At 34.2% G+C, this 26,088-nt stretch overlaps 5 protein-coding genes and 1 pseudogene across 10 annotated transcripts; 2 read left to right on the forward strand and 4 right to left on the reverse strand.

The window, feature by feature from the left end:
- Positions 1 to 229: 229 nt before the first annotated feature.
- LOC8274370 (spermine synthase) lies at positions 230 to 5,450 on the reverse strand. 5 transcript variants are annotated; one of them, XM_002513525.3, is made up of 12 exons: positions 5,182 to 5,448; positions 4,107 to 4,150; positions 3,680 to 3,897; positions 3,525 to 3,569; positions 3,017 to 3,093; positions 2,778 to 2,900; positions 2,132 to 2,236; positions 1,965 to 2,037; positions 1,754 to 1,825; positions 1,314 to 1,509; positions 912 to 1,041; positions 230 to 571 (listed from the first exon to the last, which is right to left on the reverse strand). In XM_002513525.3, exons 3-12 carry the CDS (start codon positions 3,864 to 3,866, stop codon positions 473 to 475), a joined length of 1,107 nt encoding a protein of 368 aa, XP_002513571.2. In that variant the 5' UTR covers positions 3,867 to 3,897; positions 4,107 to 4,150; positions 5,182 to 5,448; the 3' UTR covers positions 230 to 472. The 5 variants fall into 5 exon arrangements, with proteins under 5 accessions (XP_002513571.2, XP_048229226.1, XP_015571353.2 ...); XM_048373269.1 differs by lacking the exons at positions 4,107 to 4,150; positions 5,182 to 5,448 and adding exons at positions 4,532 to 4,742; positions 4,850 to 5,088; XM_015715867.2 differs by lacking the exon at positions 4,107 to 4,150 and having other exon boundaries at positions 1,314 to 1,503; positions 5,182 to 5,450.
- Positions 5,451 to 8,645: 3,195 nt separating this feature from the next.
- On the reverse strand, positions 8,646 to 12,164 carry LOC8274369 (protein phosphatase 2C 51). Its single transcript, XM_002513524.4, has 3 exons — positions 11,375 to 12,164; positions 10,084 to 10,189; positions 8,646 to 9,243 (listed from the first exon to the last, which is right to left on the reverse strand). Exons 1-3 carry the CDS (start codon positions 12,035 to 12,037, stop codon positions 8,954 to 8,956), a joined length of 1,059 nt encoding a protein of 352 aa, XP_002513570.1. The 5' UTR covers positions 12,038 to 12,164; the 3' UTR covers positions 8,646 to 8,953.
- Positions 12,165 to 14,621: 2,457 nt separating this feature from the next.
- Positions 14,622 to 15,922, reverse strand: LOC8274368 (rust resistance kinase Lr10-like). Its single transcript, XM_048372924.1, is given in 3 exon segments — positions 14,622 to 14,893; positions 14,896 to 15,462; positions 15,464 to 15,922. Coding segments are annotated over 3 exon segments (957 nt in total). The 5' UTR covers positions 15,719 to 15,922; the 3' UTR covers positions 14,622 to 14,758.
- Positions 15,923 to 18,263: 2,341 nt separating this feature from the next.
- Positions 18,264 to 20,388, forward strand: LOC8274367 (annotated as a pseudogene).
- A 134-nt stretch (positions 20,389 to 20,522) lies between these two features.
- On the reverse strand, positions 20,523 to 23,633 carry LOC8274366 (rust resistance kinase Lr10). 2 transcript variants are annotated; one of them, XM_015715869.3, is made up of 4 exons: positions 22,715 to 23,633; positions 22,211 to 22,246; positions 21,932 to 21,961; positions 20,523 to 21,775 (listed from the first exon to the last, which is right to left on the reverse strand). In XM_015715869.3, exons 1-4 carry the CDS (start codon positions 23,517 to 23,519, stop codon positions 20,640 to 20,642), a joined length of 2,007 nt encoding a protein of 668 aa, XP_015571355.2. In that variant the 5' UTR covers positions 23,520 to 23,633; the 3' UTR covers positions 20,523 to 20,639. The 2 variants fall into 2 exon arrangements, with proteins under 2 accessions (XP_015571355.2, XP_048228880.1); XM_048372923.1 differs by having other exon boundaries at positions 22,234 to 22,246; positions 22,715 to 22,886.
- A 552-nt stretch (positions 23,634 to 24,185) lies between these two features.
- Positions 24,186 to 25,987, forward strand: LOC8274365 (rust resistance kinase Lr10). Its single transcript, XM_048373152.1, has 2 exons — positions 24,186 to 24,382; positions 24,680 to 25,987. The coding sequence occupies exons 1-2, from the start codon at positions 24,186 to 24,188 to the stop codon at positions 25,836 to 25,838; spliced, it is 1,356 nt and encodes a 451-aa protein (XP_048229109.1). The 3' UTR covers positions 25,839 to 25,987.
- Positions 25,988 to 26,088: the final 101 nt, after the last annotated feature.

Below are 26,088 nucleotides of genomic sequence, written 5' to 3' on the forward strand. Positions count from 1 at the left end.
ATATATATATAATAAAAAATAAAATATTAATAATTTTATTATTGAATTGTATTATTACTTTAATTTGTAAAAATTTGCTTAAAATACTATATTAACTGATGATTGAATAAAAAACAAATAGTTGTTTGTTTAAATATTATTTTATAATGACTTTTGATTTTACACGATGGTTATCCTTATTATTAATAAGAAACATATTAATTTATCAACTGAATAATATAAACTGTAGTAGTTGACAAGGCAAGTGTTATATATTTATCAGATTCTGCTCATAGGCCGTGACACAAATAAGTAGCATTACAGTCGCTAACACTAATAACTCATCTGCTTGCTACCTACTTACTTTATAGATACTGAGACAGAGAAACCGTAAATATATGACACGATAAAATCATGGCTATCATGTCTCTAAGGCAGATTCTGTATAATAACCGTCTACCCAGTAGTTCCACTGATCATGGAACTCCAATAACTAGGAAACGTGGATTCCTTTTGCCCCTATTGGAGAATCACGAAGCAACCTCACCTCTCTCTTCAAAAACGTTGGCAATGCAAATGCAGCCGAGTGAATCTGTCCAGAAAAAACCCGACAAAAAGAAGTTCGATCAATTAACTGATTAGAGCTAGCCAGGCACTAAAGACACAAAATTTGAACTCTCGGCTACACTAATATTGTACAGTCGAAGTTATCGAAAGTAAACAGACTTAAAACATTTTACATTTTAGACGTTGACATGTAAACTATTTCCCATTTCTTCCTCATGGAATGATTTTGATAGCAGTTGTATTTAAGACATCACATTACCTGCACCTCCTAACCATTCATTAGAGATACTAACTAAAGGTTTTATGTCGGCTAAAACAGGAAGCACACAACCAATGAGAGTAAAATTGAAGACATGAGCTCCTACCTCTGAGTTATAGAATCGAAGTTCTCTTTTATACTTGTCTGCCCCTTCTAACTTCTCTATAGGATTAACAGGATTCAAAAAATCAACAGGTGGCCCCTCTGTTGAGCATATGAGAAATCCAATCACCCCACTGCATCACAACAAAAGAACCATTCACAGCATATTACACCTAACAAACTCCAATTTCATCTATCAGACTGCTAATCTATTACAGAAGCACTAGCTGGCAGAATACCCACAACAAGCACAAGAGTCATTTCCCCCTCAAAGATCAATTTGAACTCTAGAAACACAAGGTGAAGTGTTAAAACCCATACTTGAACTGAACATGCTTTAAGCACGCACATGTACCATTTCCCAGACCTCAAGAATCAATAAAAGAAAATAGAGTTCTGTTGTTACCTTGGATATGTCGGAACACTTGCCCAGGCATAGTGGACAGAACCCTTGAATGTTTCAAGGCAAATAGAGATCATATCCTGAATAAGATGTGTATGAAGCCACATACTTTCTGCCATGTTACAAAGGACGCCGCCAGGCCTTAATGCTTTAGCTATTGTCTGAAAGAAGGGCTTCTCTACAAGCTCTTGAGCTGGACCTAGCCAGAAAGGAATTCCATGGGCGATATAAAGGTAATTACACATTTCTATATGCATTATTAAGCCTTCAACCATAATTGTTTAAGAGTATTAGAAAATAAATTTCCGATACTCTACATGGAACAGCATAAAAGCCAAAATCAGGAACTCAAGAGAAGTATACTCATTGATGATAAGAGAATCGCTACAGTTCCACTCCTAGTGAAGATAAGAGAATCACTACAGTTCAATTCTAGAGCATACCTACAGGGTCTGATGAATCAACAATAATTGCATCATACTTCCCTACAGGAGCAAGCCGGAGAAATTCTACAGCTGTCAGATCAAGGAAGTAAAATCAATTGAGAAGATAGATTAAAGTCTTACTTGAACCAATAACTCAAGACCTTACATTACATAAATCCATTTCATACATAAAAATAAAAAATATGCAAAGAGAACTGTTTGATCATACCATCACCTACATGAAGTCGGACTCGAGGGTCCTCAAATCCAACATATAGCTCTGGAAAGAATTCCTTACAGACCTAGAGTAACAAATGAAGAGTGAGTTTGAGTTTAGAGGGAAGAGGTAAAGATGGAATGAGGAACATATGATAGCATGAAAACTTCATCACTTACATCAATAACCATCTTATCTATCTCACATATATCAATGAGCTCCACGGAACTATGGCGAGAAATCTCTCTAAGAACCCCGCCATCACCGCCTCCAACAACCAGAACCTACATCACAGTATATATAAATCCAGAACAGAACAAGTTGAACATGCATAGTTAAGATACTAAATATGCTATTTGAAAGAACTAATATGGTTTCCTATTGGAAGTATTCATAAATTTTAACTGCAAACTTACTGTCGAATAATAGAGTCGAACAGTATAAATAGAGTCATTATTCCAGATTGAAAACCTAGTAAAATTTGATAGTATTATGGAAGGCCTTAGAACTGAAACTTTTATAGCAAACCAAGTTGATAGGGCAAAAGAAGGGCCTTGCAGCTAGCCAAACTATACACGGGATTGCTATAAGAAACTTACAGCGGATCTAAAATTTGCTTCCTGCTAAAAGAACAAAGGTTATAGAATTTGAATAAAAGGTGCTACAGTAGGAGTTACAAACAGGTTTCTATTAATAAGACAATGTCATGGCTTTTAGTTGAGTCTAAATCCCTTTTTCAAATTATTCCTGTTTAAGGCCAGAACAAGCTGTAATATGCACCAAATAGAAATTTTAAAACCAGAAAAAAATAAAAATGAAGCTCACAGATTTAGGTGACGGAATTGAACAAAGTGGAAGATGAACTATCATCTCCTGGTAGGCACACTCATCTTTCTCAGTCAATTGGACAATACCGTCAAGAACAAGCACTTTGCCATATGCAGATGACTGCAGAAAAGCAAGTATGAGCTAAGTCATATAGCTACATATATAAGACAGAAAATAACAGATCGTAAGCCAGCTCCTAGAAAATTTTCAAGTATGCATAGTTGCAAATTGCAAACCTCAAAAACCAAGATCTCTTGATACTCTGACTTCCCCTTGTACAAAATGTTCTTCACCTCCAATGAATGTGCTTCTCCTGCAAACAAACACTCAAACAACAACAATCATAATTATAATGCTGTTTCATTTTATAAGAAAGAATGGAAAAAAACAAATCCCCAAATAAAGTACTAGTCAGTAGTATGTGTTTTATTTTTAAGAAACAGAAGAAAGCGGGGACACTACAAAGTGAACAACAAGAAGGAAGCAGAACACGTGACCTCCAAAGTTCCTTAGTCAACACTTAATTAGGTTACACATTTACCTGCAGTTTTCTTCTTATATGCAGTACTTTTTACTTAATTTCAACAGGAAGTATAGTTACAAAATGAAAGAGAATTAGCACTTGGGATTAGAAATTACTATTTCATAAAATATATTTCAAAAGGGAAAGGGCGAGATAAATGAATCCTCAATCACAGCAAATGGAAATCCTAAAATATGTAAATATATGAGAAGAATGCTTACCAGGCCACATCGGGTTGTTGAAGTAAACCCTTTTGCTAGCTGTACCTGTAATAAACAAAGAGAAAAGAAGTCAGAAACATCCAATTAAGATATCAAACATGCCAACTGAATTTACACTGTAAAAGAAATATTAAAAAAAAATTAAAGATAATGACCAGAGCCAGACTGAGATTCTGAGAACCACCCAGAAACAACTGTAGAGTGACATTTAGCATCAAGCTCAGGTGCAGAAGCCCTGGCCTTCAAGCAACAAGAAGGAATATCCTCTGAGCCATTCCAATCATTCACCTTCCCATCCATAGTCCTCTGGCATTCCAAACCTCTTCCTACGCCGTCCTCCATAGATTATCCTTTTCTTCTCTGGCTCCAGTCTCTGAATAGATATCAACATATAATCATGACGAACTTCAAGAAAATGTTGAATCACAATAATATATGCAAAGTCTTTGCAGTAAGTTCATGCATCACCAGTTGAACATCGCAAGAAGACAGCAATCATATGTGAAAATAACATGCTAATAAAAGACCGCATACACATAGAAAGAAAGAGAGGATGGGGAATCAAATACAAGTAAAATTTACCGGAACTCCCACAGAGGTGTGCAACAACAACAAGAAGCAAGAGGCTTTCAATTTATAGAAACAGAACCCCCCATTGAAAAAGAAAAGAAAAGGGAAAGTCAGTTTATAACTAAATAAAGTTAGAAGATGAATCTTCGCCAGAAAGACAGGAATAAAGAAATTTAAGATCCAATAACTGATTTGATCTAGAATGATCAACGGAACCAAATAACAACTCTAATATCCAGGCTACTATTAGACATAGTTGCTACTAAAAACACAAGAATCATAATTAAGCAAGCATTAACCTTGCAAAAGTAGAGTCTCTGATTATTAAAGGAACCAAATCACAAACATTAATTTATAGCACCAACTAAAAACACAAGAATCTTAATCAAGCAAGTGTTAATCATGCAAAAGTAGTCTCTGATTAAAAAAGGAATTACCTTTGATTTAGCACAATAACTCAAGAAGTCTAAAAGTCCTTTAAATAAAACAATCTAAAAGCTATCCAGTTTCAACAATATTAGAACATTCAAAAATCTGAAATAGAAAATAGAAATTTAAGAAGAAAAAGGGCAAGAAGTCAAAAGCGAATGAAATAAAAAAATACAAAAAAAGGAATTCCTGCACGCCTGTACTTGATTCTGTAGAGAACTAAAAGAAAAAAAAAAAAACAAAGCAAAAAAGCAATCTCAGTTTGAAAAGAAAATAGTCAAAATCATCTAGATCATTCCACAAAGAACAGCAGGAAATTTACGAACCTCTGTTTGGTTGGCAAGAAACAAAAGAAAAATAGTGAAAAACAAGCAAGTAATTACTCTCTTAAAGCTTTTAATCCCGTTTTCCCCCATGATAATACAATCAGTGATTTTCTCGAGAAACAAACAGAAATATTAGGGTTAACTAAAAGTGACATAAAAAAAGGAAAGCCAGCAAATACACTGCAATACGTCATTATGTTTTGACGAAATAAAAAAGAAATGGAAAAAAATTACATTTTGCATAAAACAGAATATTGATGTTATCATGCAACTAAAAAAAAAAAGATTGCATAAGGCATAAAAAGAAAAGAGAGACAGAGATATGATAATACCTGGTCACTGGTGTTAATGTGAGTGAGATACAGTATTGTTACTAAAGATGAATTAGCAATATAATAGAATATTAGGGTCTTGTGTGATTATTAATATATGGAGTGAGAGCGGGAAACAGAGAATCAAGAAAGTAATTGTATTTTTCGTTTTTCTTTGCAGCAGGCTCCTTCTGCTTTGCTTGGACGGAAATGGCGTCTTATGTATAGTTATACGCCCACTGTCCTGTGACTATTACTCAGATTTTCCTTTTCTCCTTTTTCTTGATAAATGAAAGGTTAATAAAAAATAGGCAAATTATTCAATGTAAGTTTAGTTGTTGGGTCATTTGGTGTAAAAGAAAAGCATGAATTATTATTTTTGACATATATTTTTAAATCCTTGCTTTTTTTTCATTATATTTTGTTTCACATATTAAACCCAAGTTTATATTTATTATATTTCAATGAAAAAGAAAAAGATATTTAAAATATTTTCAATTTACATATTTAATTATATATTTTTTGAAAGTATTTTTTCACAACCGGAATATTAAACACGAGTTTATATTTTATTAAAGTACAATGAAAATGAAGTTGAAATTCAAAAAATAAATAAATATATAACATAAAAAATGTAATTAGATTAAGGAAGCGAAAACGTGTGGCATGTCCTTGTGAGATGATAGTGCACAATCATGTCACTCGTGGACAATAAAAAATGTGCACTTAATTTGATTCGCTCCCTCTCTAAAATAAATCATCAAATATGTACTTTTTTGCAAAATGCTCTTTCACACACACGTAATCATCATCTTAATTTAATTGATAATTAGAATCAATGATATGGTATAAGCACTTTTGATAGCAACCATAATTCTTTTTAAAAGGAAAAAGAGATCAGTAAGGACAACTCATCTTATATTCGACCTAATTAATTCTCTTTGTTAACCCTCGTTGGGTGTCATTATATATGTTCCACAACCATTTTTAAACAACTCTTTTGTTCTTTTGTTGCATTAGATAGTAGTTTATAGGCTAATAATATGATTATGTAGTTGGGTCGTTGGCTTTTTTTTATCAAGTATATAGATAAGGGCCCATAACTTATCAAAGAATACCACGTGGCTAAAGAACCATGTTAAATATTTATGTGGGTCGAATTGATTCTTGCAGTAAAGTACTGTATGCATATATGCTTTCATATTAAAAGCATGCATTACCCACAAAAAAGAAGAAGAAAGAAACCATACCAATGATGATATTTGGTTGATGCTCTTTTGCTTTTTATCTTCTTCAATCTTCTTGGATAGTGTTTAACAGGGGTTGGATAATTTAGAATTATGCATTCTATTTATATAGTATAAATTTTAAAAATTAAAGCACGACTTAATTTTTTAAGATATTTTAATATTATTTTTTATTTTAATAATTTATTTCAACTTCTCATTTTAATTTTAATTTTTCAAGTGATTGGTCGTCTTAATTAAAGAAATTAAACATGGTCTGCATCCAACAAATTATGGACCAAAATTCCAAAACAAGCTCGAAATTACATGTAAGAATTAACAATTATTATATTAGTGGCTTGAAATTTCTGAGTGCCTGGAAAGGAAAGAAAAATATAGAAATGGCATTTTTAGTCTAAAGATGAAGCCGCATTGTCCATCGTTACTATGAATAAAATTGTAAGATAAGAAGGAGAAAAGAAAAGCTCGTCGGTTGCCTTCTACTGCTAATTTCATAGCTTTGCTTCTTTCTTGAAGCGATGATTGCCAATTAGGGATTTCCTGCGGTGACAATTTCAGAACTTTTCCGGTGCTCAAACTAAAACACTTTTTTGGGTCCCTTTGATGTTTATTCAACAAAAATTCAAAATTAAATGAAACACGTTTCTTTAACCAGTAACATGTCATTTTCTAACAAAAAAAAGAAAAGAAAAGAAAACTAGTAACATGTCATGTTTACCTTTTTCTTTTTCTTTCTTTTTTTCTTTTGGTTGAAAAGATAAAAAGATTGTTATATTTATATATTTAAATTTTGTATTAAATATTAAAAAATAAACATATTTTAATTTGAATAAAATATTAAAATCTATCTTTTATAATTATAAAATTCAATCACATGTATCATGAAGTGAAAATTAATTTATTTTTCTTAAATAATCTACGCTGAAATGGGATTGAAAATTTTCGTTGGAAAAAAACTATTCGTATTGTTGGACTTAAATAGAAAAGAAGAAAAGAAAATTTGTCCGACAATTATTGAAGGACCATTACGGGCCAATGTTTAACCATTTATGCTTGGGTCCATTATTATCAATAGACCTTAGCCCACAAGCCGGCCCATGGTTCTGTTGTGTCCCAAGTTCTAAATGTTAGATAGAAGGCTGATTGAAACACACGTCCATTGTATTCTGACTTCGTTTAATTCCATCATTTGATGTGAAGTTACAAACAGTTAAGCTTCTGTTTAAGATTTCAATTGATAGAAAAGGGTTTTAAAAAAGTACCCTTTTCTTTTTACAAAAATATAAAAAATACTCAATTTCTTTTATCAAATTTACAATATTTTTTCTTTTCATTTTTGCAGTGTTAAAATATAAGAGATATGATGATTTTATCTTTATTTTTTTTTTAATTATAGTTTTTATTTTTTTAGTAAAACCGTTGAAAGATAGTAGTTTTGGAAAAAAAGAATTTACACAGTTAAAATGATATTTTTTGTTAATCTTAAAATATATTCCAAAAATTTCTTTTTTCTTTACATTCTCTTAATTTTAAAAATCTTATTTAGAGAAACAGGTAAATTAATAATTTTTTTAAAGCATGTCTAATAAAAATAGTTTATAAAAAGGTAAAAAATAATTTATTGACTTAAGAAAATTAAATTTGTTTTCTACACTAAATAATAATCTTAGCACAAGCTCCAAATAAAATGAACAAAATAAACTTTGCATGAATAAGAATATGAGTTGTAATTTTACTGAGAGTTATTCAATAATCAGTATGAAGATATTTATCTTATTATTAAAAAGTAAATATTTAGAGGACTAATAAATGCTATGAAATTTCATATTTTATTCTATTTGTCTCAGTAAAATAAGGCTTTGAATTAAAAATGGTATAGCAAAGTTAATTATTGTGCACGTATATATTTTGCTATGAACTTGAAAAAAGCTGATAGAGACGGCATCCCACCCTTCATTATTTCGAAAACGACTGGTGTTATAATTATTACATAAACAATTTTACGAATAACTTCTATTCTCGTCTCCGGACGTATATAAAGAGATATGTAAATATAAATATTTTTAAATATAATTCAAAGCGCTAATAGCAGAGCGAGTACATTGCCATCTCTACCGAGTTCCCATAAGTGCTTATCGTGCAGTTCAACTGCTGATACTCCACGATTAAAGTTCTCCAACCCTATTATATAACACTAATAATACCTTGCCAAGTCTTGTCTCGGAGAAGAATAATATATTTGCAAAAGAAACTGATACCAAAGTTTATTAATCAACAATTGAAATGTCCCCGTACAACATACATAGCAACAGAGCCACAGTAACAGAAAACCGATTCAGTTTGTTAAAGAAGTGGAAAAAATAAAATAAAATTACATGTACAATTAAAAGCCATAACCTAGTTATGGTCCTTGAAAGAATTGAGATTTTGGGAAGCTAAGAATTGAAAGAATTCTACATTTCAACAGGTTTATGATATCTCCCAAAACTCAAAAACTTACTATGATAATTAGCTGTAAAGATTTTCACCACTGCCATGATTTTACATCACTTCAGTTCAACCACTATCACGCTAATGTTATCTTTGCTACCTCCAGCAATGGCTAGCTCAACTAGGATTGCTGCCGCCTCAGCTGCACGACCTTCGCTCGAAACTTCTTGGGATTTCCTTCTCATTCTACCCATTAAACATCTCCTCCCAACCTGGCATGCAACTTCATTCGATATCACATCCCATAACCCATCGCTGGCTAGTATCAGAAACTCATCCTTTTCTGTTCGCTTATTCACGGTGACTTCAGGTTTCGATATTACAAAGGGTTTAAGATACTGATCACCTGCATCCAGAATTTTAAACTTTGTAAGAAGACTGACTCACTTTAGTCAATAATCTCTGATATTGTGCCCTCCCTGCACCATGGAAGTCCACATTCAATATTTAAAGCACCCAACAGGAACACCCAGTATTGACAGTGATTATATATAAATTCACAGTTGTATATGAATATTTGACCGCTGTAACTTTATGTTACACTTTATTCAATAAAAACAATAATCTCGACAGTGATATGTAATCTTTCTTGGTTGATCGGACAAAAAAAAAAATAAAAAAAACTTTCATACATAATTGGTATGCAAAGGGCCAAGCTTATCTACTGAAGTGTCCTTGCCAAAGCAGCTCATATATAGTAATTGATTATCAGCATCGGATAGAGATGTTATTAGAATCTCTGCTTAATAAAGATTCTTCTTTTCTTTCTTCTTCTTTCTTCTTTTTTTTCTTTTTTCTTCTCCCCCTCCCTCTCATCAGCAAACTAAAGTCCTGAGTTGAGGACATAACAGGGTGATAAATTATGGGATACATTCATTTTCTCCTACAAATACCAATATAATTGTGCTCTGGACGTGTGAGATTACTTATTGCACATACTCTAAACAAAATTTCATAATCAATTAATTGAATAATCACCGGGAAGCATTTTGCAAGCACCTTTTTACCAGTTAGGTCATGCCTAAATAGCATGCACAATTCTATAATGATCTATAAATGGCAAGAAAAATATTAATGCCAGTGGCAAATAGTTGAGAATTATTTCCATGCAAACATAAACCAAGAGACGAACACTGTAGAGAACAAAAACGAGGACAATAGAAATATGAGACACCATTTTCCATACCTATAGACCTTGAAGTGGCAAGAACTCCTAGAACACGATGCCCATTCCAGTTTATAATTCGTCCACCAGCAGCTTCAACTCTCTCCAATTCATCAGGTCTGTCAGGCTTTGCACAAAACAGGAATCAACATTTGTCTTAAAACTGTACACGAAGTGAAATGATTGCTTCTACCCAGAAGGGCCAAAATATACCAGTACATGTGTAACATCATCAACGATTACCCCGAAAATAAAACTCACCATGAATGACAATTTGTTAAAGTCAAGGCTACAGGACAATACAACTTCTTTATAGTTATACTTTATCTCTATCTAATTACAAAAAATATAAATGGTGGTCTCAATTTGAGCAGTTACAAATGAAAATAATTTTAGTTAAACTTTACCTCTATATAATTATAAAAAATTTAAATTGTGGTCTCAATTTGAGCTGAGAATAAACCTTTTAATAAGTTATAAATTCCTGATCTCTAAATCTTAAGAATATTTGCCTCCACATAAAGAGCTCAAAAAATATATGCTAATAATTTTTTTTATTTTACAATTGAGAAAAGACAGTGAGTGCATAATAATTTATGTTTTAGCTTTATTATTGCATTTTTTGAATTTCTAGATACATAATAACTCCCTAGTATGAGCATTTTCTTGTCTAAACCAATATAACTTTAAATTATTTTAAAATTATATCTCTTTCCTCAATGTAATTTTTCTGACATTACATCCATTTTATTTTCTAAAGTACATCTTAATTCAAATTTTATTAATTAACTATACTACTTAGAATAAAAATAATTAAGTTAATTTTTTTTTTTTTGTGACTATACTTGTATTAAGTTATAACATCTTGAAGTAATAAGATTAGTTGATCCCAAGAGTAAGTATAAAGAATTAAAGATGTTCTACTGTGGTGAAACTGAAATCACTAAAAGAAAACAAATACAAATTCTTCTTTTCAGTTTCCTTTTTTTGTCCGGAAGTGACTGGACAGAGCACTTGCAATTTCGAACATGCGTTGATTAATAGCATAACATCTTCACAAAAATTAACAGTTTTACGTATACGATAACAGGCTGAAACAACATATTACCTTAATCAAATTAATTAGGATCAGGCCAGCAAGATTATCCCTCTTTAATGATCAGTGTCTAGTAAAGCTCAGTACTTTAATATTTGGAGGCTAAATTAGCACGCTTAGTAATTATTGTCCTTGATTTAACTGATAATCAAACAGGTAATTGTATTAATTCAGCACTCAATAATTATAATAACATGAAATTAGCATATTAATTACCTTATGATCAACGGACAAAGGAACAGCAACACCACCTCTACAAAGAACAGCTCTAGAATCACCGCAATTAGCAACTACCAGCTCATCTCTCCCGACAACCGCCACAACCGCTGTGGAGCCCACCATTCTATCTTTCTCAACTTCCTCATCCATTCTCTTAAAACACTCTTCCATCACCTTCTCCCACTCTATCGTTCTTCCCTTATGGCTTTTCCCGTCCTCCTCCTCTACTATTACCTCCTCTAACACTCTATGCAACCTCTCCTTACACGCCTCCGCCACGCGGGCTCCACCATGCCCGTCGTAAACACCAAAAAAATCGTAACTTTCTCCTCCTTTTTCAGTAAACCCTAACTCCACTTTCACTGCATCTTCCATCTCTCTCCTCCTCCCTATCACCGATATCGATCCATATGACATTCCTGCAAACCTCTGCAAATCACCTTCCTCCTCGTCGTTTCTCTCCAATAATTCATCTCGTTTATAACCAGACAAAACGACTTCGTTTTTACAAGATAGCGATATCTCTGCTGAACAATCACTTGTCGTTTTGGCTTCTTGAACAACAGCATCTTTCTTGGCTTGACAAGTGTACTTAAGTCGCCGGATTTTTAACCTTCTCCGTCGAGAATTGATAGTCTTAATCACGGTGAGTTGATTCATGAATATGATCGGAATTTGACGTCAACTTCACAGTTTAAACATAAAAAAAAAGAGAGAAAATGTTAGGTTTAAATACACTTGTTGAGTTGCATGAAGAAAAGGAAAAGAAATACAGAGAGAAAGTGAAAGGGAATGCGCGAATAGGTGTCGATATAAATAGAGATGATTAAAAAAGCAACGAATAATAACCGTTGGATTATTTATTTGGTCCATTTGGTCAGTGCCACATGTGGCTCTATCGGCCACTAAGTTGGATTTCTAAGGGAGACGTGGACGGCAGAGATGCTTTAAGGGAGCACGTGGAGCATGGATCTGTTAGTTCGCGATTTGGTTTGGTGAGAATGTGGGCCCGACCACTCTAGAAGTTCTAATTTAGGGTGATTTTACACCATAAGCCCCAATTTATACCCATAGCTTTAATTTAATCCCCAATATCTTTTTTTCTTACAAGCAAACCCTAATCTTTCCTACCCATTGCAATCTAAACCCTAATCTTCTTAGTTTTTCTTCTACTCTTCTTTCATTTTATCATATACTATTTATCAACTCTATCAATTAAGGTATTGTTCATAATTAAAATAATAATATTTAAATTAATAAAATAAGATGAGAAAAAATAAGAATAATAAATAGGATGATTATAGTTTTAATTATATTCTAAAGCACTCATATAATTTCTCTTGATTTACTAATATGTATGATGAGAATATAAAATTAAATATATTTTATTTCCATTTGAATTACCGATCAATATTATAATTATGCTATTACATTTTGAGAAAAACACATTTTTATAAATTTTATAACTAATATAATATCATCCAACTATTAGGTTTAATTTATTCAGAAAAATCAAAACATGTTCAATCATTATATATATATCGTAAGAAGTTTTAAGCTGGGATTTAAGCTATATTTAGTTGGATGGCTGAGAATTTAAATTTCTAGAAACATTATGGACTGAAGAGCAAAATAAGAGAAAAATGTCGTAGTCTATATTCTTTCCAAAATTACATCTCCGACACTTTCCAAATCCCATCATCTTCCTATAACCCATAAAATGTAGCCTTTCGTTTTATTAATTACGTGGCGTCTCGTGCTGTAAAAGTCTCTTCTTTTTCTACTTTTTTGGGGTTCTGAAAGGGAGAAAGAAAGAAAGTGTTTTGCATCTGACAGGAAATATTTTTTAACTTAGACAGGTTGCTGTTTGTTAGAACACGTGTTGGATGATAAAAGATCGCGTGTCCGACTTGGACCTCGTACGATGTGTCGATGATCAAGATTTATGTATTTTTGGTATTGAAGTGGGCCCGGTGTCTATTATTGTTGAATTTTAACGGTGGAAGGAACAAAAATATCTGTGACTCGGTCGTCGTGGCAGAAGCTGACTGACAGATCCATTGGACGGAAGAAAGCTGATTGGTTGACTTAGCAACTTTTTATTTTGGAAAGAGATTCTAAATTGTTAAATGACTATGAGCACGCAATCTCTTCTGTAAGACGCATGACTCTTGCTTTCTGTTTTTATATTATTTTTTGTTTTTGAATATCTAATAATATCGATTCGAAATCATATAAATTCAATTAATTTAAATGACGACTCCTGATAGTATAGAAGATAGATTAAATAAAATTATATACGTTTCTAATTAAATAGTAAATCCTTATACTATGATACTTGCATGTTCAATGGCCTATTTTACTAAATCACATTCAACAAAATTTAATTTAATTAAATTGATACTAATTAATATATTATGTCAAATTATATCGACTAATCCTATATTTAGAATAGAAAAGGAAGGAAGAATGGAACATAAAAAAGAAAAGTAATTTAATTTATTGTTATGGAAGAAAATGATGAAATAATAGGAGATAATAATAGCATTTACTTTTTTTTTTTTAAAATGAAAAATAAATGCATAAAGTGAGTAGAAATTTTCATGATTTATAATAAAATTATTATTATCTGGATGTAAATTATAATAAAAAGAATAGAACAATAGCAAGAATCAAGAGTAAGAAAAGAGAGAAGAAAAAAGCAGAAAAAGAAAAAAAAAAAAAAAAGAAGAAAGAGAGGAAAATTCGAGGATCAAGAACAGAGGTTGAGAAAAGAGAACAGAGTAGAAATTTAACACCCTACAAACTAACTTTAACGATTATTTTTCTAGTAATTTCCTTCTGAAACCTTGTCATTAATAAGTTGGCAAAATCGTTGCTTGCAGGATACTGCCTCAACTCTTGAAACGTATACTATGACATAACAAATTTAACAACCATGCTCAAGCCATAATATTCACATGCATGATGTACGAAGCTACTACGCAATTGCTTCGTCCATGCTTGAAGTTCGTACGTCAACAATGGGAAGGAAAATAAAATTGTAAAAGTTGGCATTCATACAACTAGAAGAAAGATACTAGTAGCAGAAGGGGATTCTTCTAAAACATTCTCTTGGCTCCAACGGAAATTAAGGAAGATCCATAGGCAGGAGTGATCATTAATTAGGATAAAATCCAGGCTAATTGTCATATAAAATGGGAATCTTGAGTTTTCCCCATAGCTTACGATCATATAGCTAACTGGCCTTTTATGATTCATTAGCAGTCGAACTTGTTGATTCTGTACATCCCACTGATCCTGCAGACCAAGTTGAATTGTCTCCAACATCCTTTACCGATGTTTCTTCAGGATAAAGGAAAAGCCCAGGGGCTATGCATTCTAATTCTCCTTCAAGATCTTCACAACTTCATCCATTGAAGGACGGTTCCTCGGATTAAATTGTATACACCATAATGCTACCATAACTATCTTCTTCACCATTTTCTTTTCATCTGCTGTGGCATCTTCGATCTCTCTATTTCCTTCCCATCAAGAACTTGGTCATACACACAAAAGGGGAAATAACTTTGGCTTGAATTTTCTGCTACTGCATTGTTCTTCCTTTTACCAGCCATTTCCATTAGCAACATTCCAAAACTATAAACATCAGCTTTATAGGAAACGCCGCCGATATTTTTGTAGAACAATTCTGGTGCTATATATCCTATTGTTCCTCTTGCTGCTGTGACAGATACAACCATGTCACTCGTTGGATACAGTTTAGCAAGCCCGAAATCTGAAACTTTTGGAGTGAAACTCTCATCAAGAAGAATGTTGTGAGGTTTTATGTCAAAATGGAGAATTTGCATGTCACAACCTCGATGCAAGTATTCAATACCACGAGCAATTCCTAAAGAAATGTCAAACATTTTTTCCCAACTCAAGGAATTATGATTCTGTTGAGAAAGAATATACTTGTCAAGGGAACCATTAGGCATGGAGTCGTAGACTAGTGCACGTTTTGGACCAACAGCACAAAACCCAATGAGTCGCACAATATTAACATGATGAATCCTTCCTATGGTACCAACTTCATGGATAAAAGTCCTGCCCATTTGCTTTAGATTTACCTAGCATCTTTATTGCAACAAAATTGCCGCTTTGAAGCTTTCCTTTGTATACAGAACCATAGCCTCCTTCACCTAATTTTTCTTTGAAATCATTAGTCATCTGCCTAAGTTTTGAGTAGGAGTACCTTATTGGCATGAGATTATTCTGACTCTGAAGAAATTCTTCAATGAGTCGAACATTGATAAATGTCTCCTTCTCCATTTGTAAATTAAAAAAATGAAGACACATGGAGCCCCAAAGGTTAATCGTAGCCCTAAAAGTGACACTGCATTTGAAAACTAAACATCATCAAGAGGATCTTTCTACTGCAAATTCATTTCAGAATACTTTTCCCTCTACGTGTATTGAATTTACCAAAGAATCGTAGTTGAATAGTTCATGAAGTAGGAAGTAATTAAGTCTTAACAATCACAGGAATTCCATACCGCACCAAAACTGTAACAAAAAAAAAAAAAATGACACAAGATTAAGAAAATTAAACCAGATAGCCATCTAGACATCCGGAAAAATAAAGTTAACTGTAATTGTGAAAAAGAATTTGCAGGTAATGTCACTAGCTAGAAGAGTTTTTTGCGCTCATAGGGAGACAGAACATGAACTAATTCACTCATTCATTACCCTCACGATATAGTCTCAGCTCAAAAAGAGAGAATTATCATCTCCATGAGGTTGAACATTGGTGTTTAATAATAGGAGAGAGATCAGATTGGCATAGGTTAAATTGTGAAATTCTTGCAAAATTAGGTGTATGTCAATTGATAAATGATTGATATATGTTCATTAGTGTTAAATAACATGTCTTTATCCAATGTCATACATATATCTCATTCTTTTATTTGTTACGGTGCATACACCTAGTGTAGGTAAAACTTAGCCGGCTCGATCATTCTCATATAGCCCTACATTTGGTCAAGCTTAATCCAATATACTTTCCATAAATTATCTAAAGCTATATCCAAGAGATTAATTGCATTGTTTAACTGTCTTTCTATAAGAAATTGCACCGTTCTGTCAAGAATACTTCTGAGGCGTCACAATGGAATATTTACACATGATGGAGGAGTCAATACTTACTGATACCGATATAGCTTAATAGCTCCATGGCACCTGCATAAATTAACACACGGGATACAAAATTATTAGACTGATAAAGTTCCGCATCGCATGCTTAAAAAGTCATATATTAACAAATTCAGAGGTATCACAAAATGAAAAACATCAACTCATCACTTACAGTAGACCAGCACCTTACCAAAATGGAGACATGAACTTCTAAAAGATATTATCATTTGTAAGAGTTAATGGCTCAAATTAACTTCATAAAAAGAATAATAATCAGAAAGCTCACGCACAATGGAAGGATGAGACATGGCCAAAACCGTAGGGTGCTGAGCATTTGACATCATAGGTATAACGATCAAGTATGCAATAGCCTTGGCCTCTGCAATCTTCACAGTAAATTCTAGAGCAAGAAAGGTGAAAACCAAACAAAAGACCATTATGTACGTCCATAATCGTAAGGTTACTGAAAATAGTTCTCGGAGTTGTTCTCGCCATTACATTAGATTTATAGCACACCCGTCTACCACATCCGAAGCCATCATTCCGCCAACTAAAGCATATTGGTAGCCATTTCCATCAAGACAAGGTGAAGCATCTATATAGAGTTCTGAATTAATTGCAGTTTCGCAACTCAGGAACATTATAAGTCCATCTGGGATGTATGATAGCCAATATTGAGCTCCATAGCTGAAGTTGTAATTTTTTAACGAATGAAGAGGAAGCAAGAACAATTTCCATACGCCGACATCAGCAACACGGATTGTTGAATTGTTGTAATTGATGGCCTTTACATAGTACTTTCCTGCATACAAGTTTAGAATTGCTTGGTTCTTTTCGCAAGTCAGTTCATAGTTAGGGTCACCACAGTTTGATGGATCACCTTATAGTCTGAAAGGGTAGGCTATGTTAATAAGAGTGCAACAAGAAGAAGGATTTTCACAGCGATGATTCTTTTCAGCACTACAGGGTATTTGGAATAACAGAACTATAACAAAGGCAGAGTTTCCTGCAAATAGAAGGATTTTCCATAACATTGTGGAGTTCTTTGATTCATTAGAAAGTTAGGATAGTTTCAAGTAACATTTGAATAATCTTTTGCCTAGTTTTTGCTTGCTCAACTCCAGATAAATGCAAATAAGCATGCCTAGGATATATAAAAGAAAAGGAAAAAACATAATAAATGAATGTACATAAATTGGGAGCAAGAAAACAAGAACTATAACCACCTAAAAGAAATAAGATATTCTAAATTGAAGAAATTTAGAGAAGAAAATCGCCGCAGAGCATATCCTGTTTTCCAGGCCGGCAGGAAGTGAGGAACTATCTATTTGTCCTACATGGTTGTCGAGTTCCATTTGCCTTAAAAAATATGTCTTAAAAAATGCCCCTTCAATTTATTTGATCAAGACAGGAACTAGGCAACGTGGATGCCCTTAAGATAAATCGTATGTTTTGACTGGTCCTTGGAACGAATTTTCGTCGATCTCTTAACAGAAAAAAAAGTACAAAATACTTTATCTTTTATTATTATAGCAGTGCCCATGTTGTTATTCACTGGCTTTGTAAGAAGGTTTCCATCAACAATTAAATGCTTTTGTGGTTACTTGTCAGGATGATCTTTACTTCAAAGTAGGTTGGACGTTCAAAATGAGCAAATTTTATGAAATAATGATCATTTGCATGTTCTGTTGCTTCATTTTAGTAGTTAGTTATGCAGAGATTGCAGCAGAGGAAGCTGAGTGATTTGGAACAAGGTGCAGTTATAATGGTCCGATTATCCGATTTCCCTTTTGGCTTAAAGGTAAGCAGCCAAGCTATTGTGGGTTTTCCTGGATTTGATCTATCTTGCACAGAAAATCAGCATACTCTTTTAGAGCTGCCGATTTCAGTGAAGATGTATGTCAAGGATATTGATTACAGGTCCCAAACGATTAATGTCTATGACCCAGATATGTGTCTATCAATGCATCTCAAAAACCTCAACCTATCTACCTCGTCTTTCCATTTCTATAAAAATTCCCAAACTGCTTACGGCTTCTTCAATTGTACATCAAGAACTGTTGATTTGGCAGCTAACGGGTACGACATTCCTTGCTTTGCGTATCCTGGATATCAAGTCTTATGTAATTTATTCTAGAACATATATGGGCTGCATGCCCTTCTCACCTTGCACCAAGATGTTTGATATTTTATCACTTCCCTATAACATTTACTTCCCAGATACTGAATTTCTTTTAACATGGTGAAGGCCAAAGTGTGCTTTTTGTGAAGCAGAAAACAAGAGATGTAAATTGAAGAGTAATAGTACATCACAGGAAATCGAATGTTACGAACATCTCAGAACAAGCAGAGGTATTTCTTTCTTGTCTTCCTTTTTTCCTTCTTAATTTCTGCATAATTCAATCAAAGACTTGGTTAGAGTAAAATTTCTTTAAGAAGCTCATGGATATATTGTACTACATTTTCTTAACAGGTGCCAGGGAAACGCCACTGATTACGGGTTTAGTCCTTGTTTCCCTTCTTTTAGTGATAGTGGTCCTTCTGCTGAGTTATAAATACAGGAAAGATAAAGCTGATAGAGAAAATCGAGTCAAGATTGAGAAGTTTCTGGAGGATTACAGGGCTCTGAAGCCTACAAGATACTCGTATGCTGATATTAAGAGGATTACAAATGACTTCAACGATAAACTGGGTGAAGGAGGTTATGGAGCGGTATTCAAAGGAAAGCTTTCACATGAAATTGTTGTCGCTGTTAAGATCCTCAACAATTCTAAAGGAAATGGAGAAGAGTTCATCAACGAAGTAGGAACTATTGGTCGATTCATCACGTCAACGTGGTTCGCTTGGTTGGCTATTGCGCTGATGGGATCAGAAGAGCTTTAGTATACGAGTTTCTACCAAACGAGTCATTAGAGAAGTTCAAATTTGCAACAAACGGGAACAAACATGTCCTTTGTTGGGAGAAACTTTTAGATATTGCTTTGGGTGCGGCCAAAGGGATCCAGAATCTCCACCAAGGATGCGAACAACGAGTCCTCCATTTCGATATAAAACCTAATAATATTCTACTAGATCACAACTTTAATCCAAAAATCTCTGATTTTGGATTGGCTAAGTTGTGTTCCAAGGATCAAAGTGCAGTTCTAATGACTACAGCCAGGGGGACTATGGGTTATATTGCACCTGAAGTATTCACAAGGAACTTTGGGAATGTGCCCTACAAGTCGGATGTTTACAGTTTTGGAATGTTGCTACTAGAAATGGTTGCTGGAAGGAAAAATATTGATGTTAATGTGGAGAATACTAGCCAGTTCTATTTTCCTGAATGGATATATAATCATTTGGAACAAGGGGAAGAGCTGAGGATCTGCATTGGGGAAGAGGGTGAGGCTGAGATTGCGAGGAAACTTGCCATCGTGGGTCTTTGGTGCATTCAGTGGCACCAATGAGCCGCCCTTCTATGAGAATGGCAATTCAAATGTTGGAAGGAGATGACAATTTGACAGTTCCTCCTAATCCCTTTTCCTCTAAAACGTCACACAGAATTATGCATGGGAAGCTACTGGAACAAGAATTGACAGTTATCTCTGAAACATAGTATTCAAATTTGATATATAGCTTGCTCTCAATCTTGTTGTTTCTCAGTTCAAAGGAAAAGAAAATTACTGTTTCTCATTCTGGCTTCAATGTAATGTATTTTGTGTCAGCGGCATCCAGGCCTGGCTTCTTTTCTATCAAGGGATGCAAGTTAGTCATCTCTTCCTCCATTTTGATGAGGATAAAAGAAAACGTCAATAGAAAGGCTGCAACATTTTGACATTAAACCTCACACCGTTCTTCATGGAATTTATGTAATCCACCATATCATAACTCAGGCCATAATCGATTTTAGTTTTTTCATGTCAGTAACCAAATTATAGAGCTGCGACATGCAATACAAAGCTACCTTGAATTGTGAGCAAGGTAAACGTAGATAAGTAAGCCATCATAATGTATATTTCCTCAAGACACTTTTCAGTAATTACAATGTGAATCTTCTTTCTCTATTTATGCACAGGAGAATACACCGTTTGTTATGTTATGTCATTCAGAATGAATTTGTAAGTAAACTAGCTGATTCAGAACAAGCAACTAAGGTAGATGATGACCATGTTTCACCTGTGTAGTCTTCTTCAACTAGTGGCTCTTCTGGCCATAGAGTAGGTTTGGGAGGTAGTGGTAGACTTTCCAAATTGTCTTCAAGCATCTCTACAACTTTTTGCATTGAAGGACGATCACTAGGCTTCATTTGTATGCACCATAATGCTACTGTAATCATCTTCTTCGCTACCATTTCTTCATCCTCTGTGCCATTTCTAATTTCAACTTTTCCATCAATGACTTCGTTGTAGACCCAATCAGGAAAGTAAGTTTGGCTGGAATGGTCTGCTTCTGCGTTCAGATTTTTCTTCTTTCCAACCATTTCCATTAACAACATTCCAAAACTATAAACATCAGCCTTGTATGAAACACCGCCAATGTTTTTGTAGAACAGTTCTGGTGCTATGTATCCAATTGTTCCTCTTGCAGCAGTAAGAGTCACAGTGCTATCACTTGTTGCCTGAAGTTTGGCAAGCCCAAAGTCAGAAACCTTTGGAATAAAATTCTCATCAAGAAGAATGTTATGGGGTTTAATATCAAAATGCAGAATTTGCATCTTACAACCTCGGTGTAGATAATCAATGCCGCGAGCCACTCCAAGAGATATCTCATGCATCTTTTTCCAACTCAGATGGGTATTTCCTTCTCGAGAGAAAACATATTTATCAAGAGATCCATTAGGCATGAAATCATATACAAGAGCACGTTTTGATCCCTCAGCACAAAATCCAATTAATTGTACTACATTAACGTGGTGAACCTGTCCAATGGATGCTACTTCATTGATAAATTCTTGGCCATTTGCTTTGGACTTGCCTAACATCTTTACTGCTGCAAATCGGCCACTGCGAAGTTTCGCTTTATATACAGAGCCATACCCTCCTTCACCCAACTTATCTTTAAAAGCACTGGTCATTTTCCTAATGTCTGAGTAAGAATACCTTACTGGAGTGAGGTTGTTTTGACTTTGCAGGAATTCTTCAATGCTGTCATACATCGAAACATGCCTCCTTGACCATGTATAGACCAAGAATACCAACACACAAGGAGTGCAGAAGATATGTTTTGCCACAACGATTGCTCCTGTGCAGGAAAATTTTAGAGGAGAAAATCAAATGATTTCAGCTAATTTAAGAAATAAAAGTATTCACAAAAACCCTGCAATCCTGTCCTAGATGTTCTGTCTTTTACATTAAGTTGTAATCTTTTTGTCATTTCCTGGAATCACTTGGTGCTTACCGATAACTATCAAGATCAACCACCGGCCAGCTGCAGAAAAGGAAAATCAAAAGCTTAATGGTTATAAAAACTTCACTGCCAATGATAGCCTTAGGCCACTCCTATTTATGGGCTTCATGTATACTGACACAACTTCACGTCCATTTCTAACATACAAAAGAAGGGCCTAGTTTTCGTCTATCATCCTACCAGATCCATTTGGGCTGTTTGCTAATGTTAATTGCCTCAGAAATGGAAGAAAAAGAAAATATTAATAGAGAAACTGGTAATCAACCTTACCATTAATTTGGTCTATTAAGTACCTGAGAGTGAACCCTGCATGGATTGAGAACAGAGAGACCATCAGCTTAATATTGCATAGAAATAAAAAAGACCATGCTATTGCTTACTCATAACAGAAACAAGATAACCCCAAATTAATCAGTAATTCAAATCTCTGAATGTTGCAGCAGTTGCAATAAAGCAAAAAAGAGTTTCATAACAAGAAATGATAGAAGTAAAAGCGTCGCAAATCCATGTTTTCAGTGTAATTAGGGGACGCTTTAGCCTTAACAGAAGCAATCAAGATAGCAAAAAAGTCACTGTAATCTACAGAGTCTATTCTATTGTTTCTTGGGATATGATAATCAATTACGTTAATTTCTTTTGTCTGTATCAACTATACATACTAACTTCAGATTCTGTATACAATCAGCTAGAATCGCACATAAAATAGAATATGAAATTGAAAACCTATAAAATCAAGAAGAATTGTAAATGAATCAAAATTGAAAACAAAAGTACCTTCTGAGCAGTCAGGCCTGAACAGGCCATTTTCTAGAAAGCAATATTCCTTTCCTTTACAAGTTTCACAAATAACTCGATTCCACCATATATCAAACCCATATGCCAAGTCATTAAGAATTTCAAGAATTGAAACATTATTGCCAATCCTAGCAGGTGATGATGACAAAACCATCAACTCGACTCTACAAAAGTTCACTATATCTGCTATATTGACAAAATTATCAATAACATAAGAATAATTCGCACTAGTACAACGATCGGCATTCACATAACGAGGAGAATTCACTGGATTTGCACATTTCAAGAACGTTGTAAGCTTAAGCTTTGGAGACATGTTAAAGTCATAATTCCACCATGGTGCAAAATAATTATATGGATGCCAAAAGCTAAAATTGGACCCAGTCATTGAATATTGAGGAAGTGAAGAACAATCATCCTTCTTAATAGCAGCATCAACGATCCGAAGCGAGGAGTTGCGATAATCAATAGCTTGTACATAGTATTTGCTAGAGTATAAGTATAAAACTGTTCGGTTGTTTTCACAAGATAGTTCATATGAGTGGAACCCACAGTGTTCTGGGTCGCCTTTTAATCGAAAAGGGTAGCTGATGTTGTGAATATTGCCACAAGAAGATGGAGGACAGAAATGGGTAACCTGGGCATTGCATGTTGTGAGGGATAATACAAGAACAAAAAGAAAAGTTGAAAGAACAGGAAAGGAAAGATTTGATGTTGGCATTAAGGAAGAAGAATGAGAAAAAGAAAAGAGAAATTTGAAACAACTAATTTGGGATAATGGCATATTTGATTAGTTTCTGAAAATCAATGATCTTGTTCTCGGAGGGTGTCACTTTCCTATCTGAAAGTGAAGGAACTTGGTACCATTAAACTGTTTTAATCAAGTCAACTTTGCACGCTATGAGTGGTCCAAACATAACACTTTGTTTGTTTTGATGGTAACAGAGGGAAAGCGGAGGAAAAAAAAATGAAATGAAAGAAAGCTATTTCTTTTTTAGTGACAATATTTTAAAGGGGTGAAAATAAAAGATAAATCATCTAAAAAGTTTTTCCCAGGTATATCATAATTTTAATTTACTAATAAGTTCGATTTATTTAGTTTATATATTTATCAGAAAAATAAAATGAAAATCTATTTTTACCTTTTCTTTCATCTATTTTCTTTTCCTTTCATTATCCTCCCTTTTCTTCACATTCCCAGTGACCCCAAACAAGTGCAAAGTCGCGGATTATTTTATTAGCAAGTGGAAAAAATCTGACTATTGACTAGTCCTATTATATTGTAAGAAAACAGCCGGCGGCACTTGTTTTCTCAATTCTTGTATGCAACTATGTTCAAATCCAATCTAATTGCTCGAGATCAAGATAACCCATTCAAAAAAAGTCATTCCTTTTGAAATGAATCTCTGTTTCTCTTGCCTCTTAATGCTACTCCTTTTCCTTATTAACCATGGAGAAAGCCTCAATCTTTGCCAAGAATCAAGATGTGGAAACCATGGCCCAACAATTCGATTTCCTTTCAGGATCAAGAACAAGCAGCCGGATTACTGTGGCTATCCTGGGTTTGATCTATCTTGCACTGAATCACAACATACTTTGCTTGAGCTCCCAAATTCAGTCAAACTCTACATTGATAGAATTGATTATGTATCTCAGATTCTTTATACATTTGATCCAAATAATTGTCTTCCAAAACAGCTCTTAAACTTCAATTTATCTAACACTCCTTTCAAATTACTGACAGCAGTCAAATTGATTACTCACTACTTTAATCGTATGATCTTTACAAAGAAAATTATATTTGTCTATGACCTTACCATTGTACCTTGTATGCTTCATTCCTCACAGGTTTGTATCTTCAGATTCTTCTAAATTATTAGTCGTTAATGTTGCTGAATAGTCAGAATTACTGGCATTTTAAACTTTCATCTGCTAACAAACAAGTTGTTCTTCTAGATATGTGTTGCATGCAGGTATAGTACTAGGTGCCTTTCTTCTTGTAGTTGTTGGCTTTCTGCTTTACCGTATTTACAGTTCAGACAGAGCAGAAAAAGAAAATCAAAGAAGGATTGAAAAGTTTCTTGGGGATTACAAAGCTCTCAAGCCAGCTAGATATTTATATTCTGATATAAAAAGGATTACCAATCATTTTAAGGACAAATTGGGGCAAGGAGCATATGGATCAGTGTTTAAAGGAAGCCTTTCTAGTGAGATTTTTGTGGCTGTAAAGGTCCTAAACAATTCGGCAGGTGACGGGACAGAGTTCATTAATGAAGTGGGAACAATGGGTAAAATTCATCATGTCAATGTGGTTCGCTTGGTTGGGTACTGTGCAGACGGATTTAGAAGAGCTCTAGTTTATGAGTATTTGCCAAATGAATCGCTTGAGAAATTTATATTCTCAAATGATGAAAAGGATATTCCTCTTGGTTGGGAGAAGCTCCGAGATATTGCACTTGGCATAGCCAAAGGAATTGAATATCTTCACCAAGGGTGCGATCAACGAATACTCCATTTCGATATCAAGCCTCACAACATTTTGTTGGATGAAAATTTCAATCCCAAGATTTCTGATTTTGGTCTCGCCAAGTTATGTTCCAAGGATCAGAGTGCTATTTCCATGACTACAGCTAGGGGCACGATGGGCTATATTGCACCTGAAGTGTTCTCTAGGAACTTTGGAAATGTGTCCTATAAATCAGATGTTTATAGTTTTGGAATGGTGTTGCTAGATATGGTTAGGGGGAGGAAGAACATAGATTTTGCAGATGGTAGCCAAGTCTACTTCCCAGAGTGGGTATACAATCGTCTGGATCAAGGAGAAGAGCTGAGGATCAGAATCAAAGAAGTGAATGATGAAAAGATTGCAAAGAAACTCATATTTGTCGGACTATGGTGCATCCAGTGGAATCCCATGGATCGCCCCTCGATGAAGGCTGTAGTACAAATGTTGGAAGGAGAAGGAAACAAGTTAACGATGCCACCTAATCCATTTGGCTCTGCAGGTGCTACATTGGCTTCTGCAGGTGTTACAAGAATGGATGTAAATCTAGCAAGGAGGCATCTTCCCCAGGAGTTGGCAGCGATAGCTGAAACAGAGTGATTCCAAAGCAAGTGCAGTTAATTTGTAGCACTTGTGCATAAGTTTATTGTACTGTTGCATTTTCATTATTTATGGATGAGCAATGAAATTCAGGTACTAGATAATAAGTACCAGTAATGGAGCATATTTTTCCTCCATTATTTGTATTACACAGTTCTAGATTCAGTTAACACAGTGACCTCACTGACATCGATATCTGCTTCAGAAATTTTGAGAAGATTACATGAGTAAATATTAGTATCTATCAGTT

This window comes from Ricinus communis, chromosome 4 (genome assembly GCF_019578655.1).
Source record: "Ricinus communis isolate WT05 ecotype wild-type chromosome 4, ASM1957865v1, whole genome shotgun sequence".
NCBI classification, from domain to species: Eukaryota; Viridiplantae; Streptophyta; class Magnoliopsida; order Malpighiales; family Euphorbiaceae; genus Ricinus; species Ricinus communis.

Excerpts from the sequence above, each read along its gene's own strand:
- LOC8274365 (XM_048373152.1), top strand. The coding sequence starts at position 24,186 with ATGGAGAAAGCCTCAATCTTTGCCAAGAATCAAGATGTGGAAACCATG. Across the intron at positions 24,383-24,679 it reads ACATTGATAGAATTGATTAT|TTGTTCTTCTAGATATGTGT; the intron begins GTATCTCAGATT and ends CTAACAAACAAG.
- LOC8274370 (XM_015715865.2), bottom strand. The coding sequence starts at position 3,866 with ATGGAGGACGGCGTAGGAAGAGGTTTGGAATGCCAGAGGACTATGGAT. Across the intron at positions 3,570-3,679 it reads AGAATCTCAGTCTGGCTCTG|GTACAGCTAGCAAAAGGGTT; the intron begins GTCATTATCTTT and ends TGTTTATTACAG. Across the intron at positions 1,510-1,753 it reads TGATTCATCAGACCCTGTAG|GTCCAGCTCAAGAGCTTGTA; the intron begins GTATGCTCTAGA and ends CTTTCTGGCTAG.
- LOC8274366 (XM_015715869.3), bottom strand. The coding sequence starts at position 23,519 with ATGCCATTATCCCAAATTAGTTGTTTCAAATTTCTCTTTTCTTTTTCT. Across the intron at positions 22,247-22,714 it reads CAGGCCTGACTGCTCAGAAG|GGTTCACTCTCAGGTACTTA; the intron begins GTACTTTTGTTT and ends CAATCCATGCAG. Across the intron at positions 21,962-22,210 it reads CTTAATAGACCAAATTAATG|CTGGCCGGTGGTTGATCTTG; the intron begins GTAAGGTTGATT and ends CCTTTTCTGCAG.
- LOC8274369 (XM_002513524.4), bottom strand. The coding sequence starts at position 12,037 with ATGAATCAACTCACCGTGATTAAGACTATCAATTCTCGACGGAGAAGG. Across the intron at positions 10,190-11,374 it reads CTTTGTCCGTTGATCATAAG|CCTGACAGACCTGATGAATT; the intron begins GTAATTAATATG and ends TTTTGTGCAAAG. Across the intron at positions 9,244-10,083 it reads TGCCACTTCAAGGTCTATAG|GTGATCAGTATCTTAAACCC; the intron begins GTATGGAAAATG and ends TTCTGGATGCAG.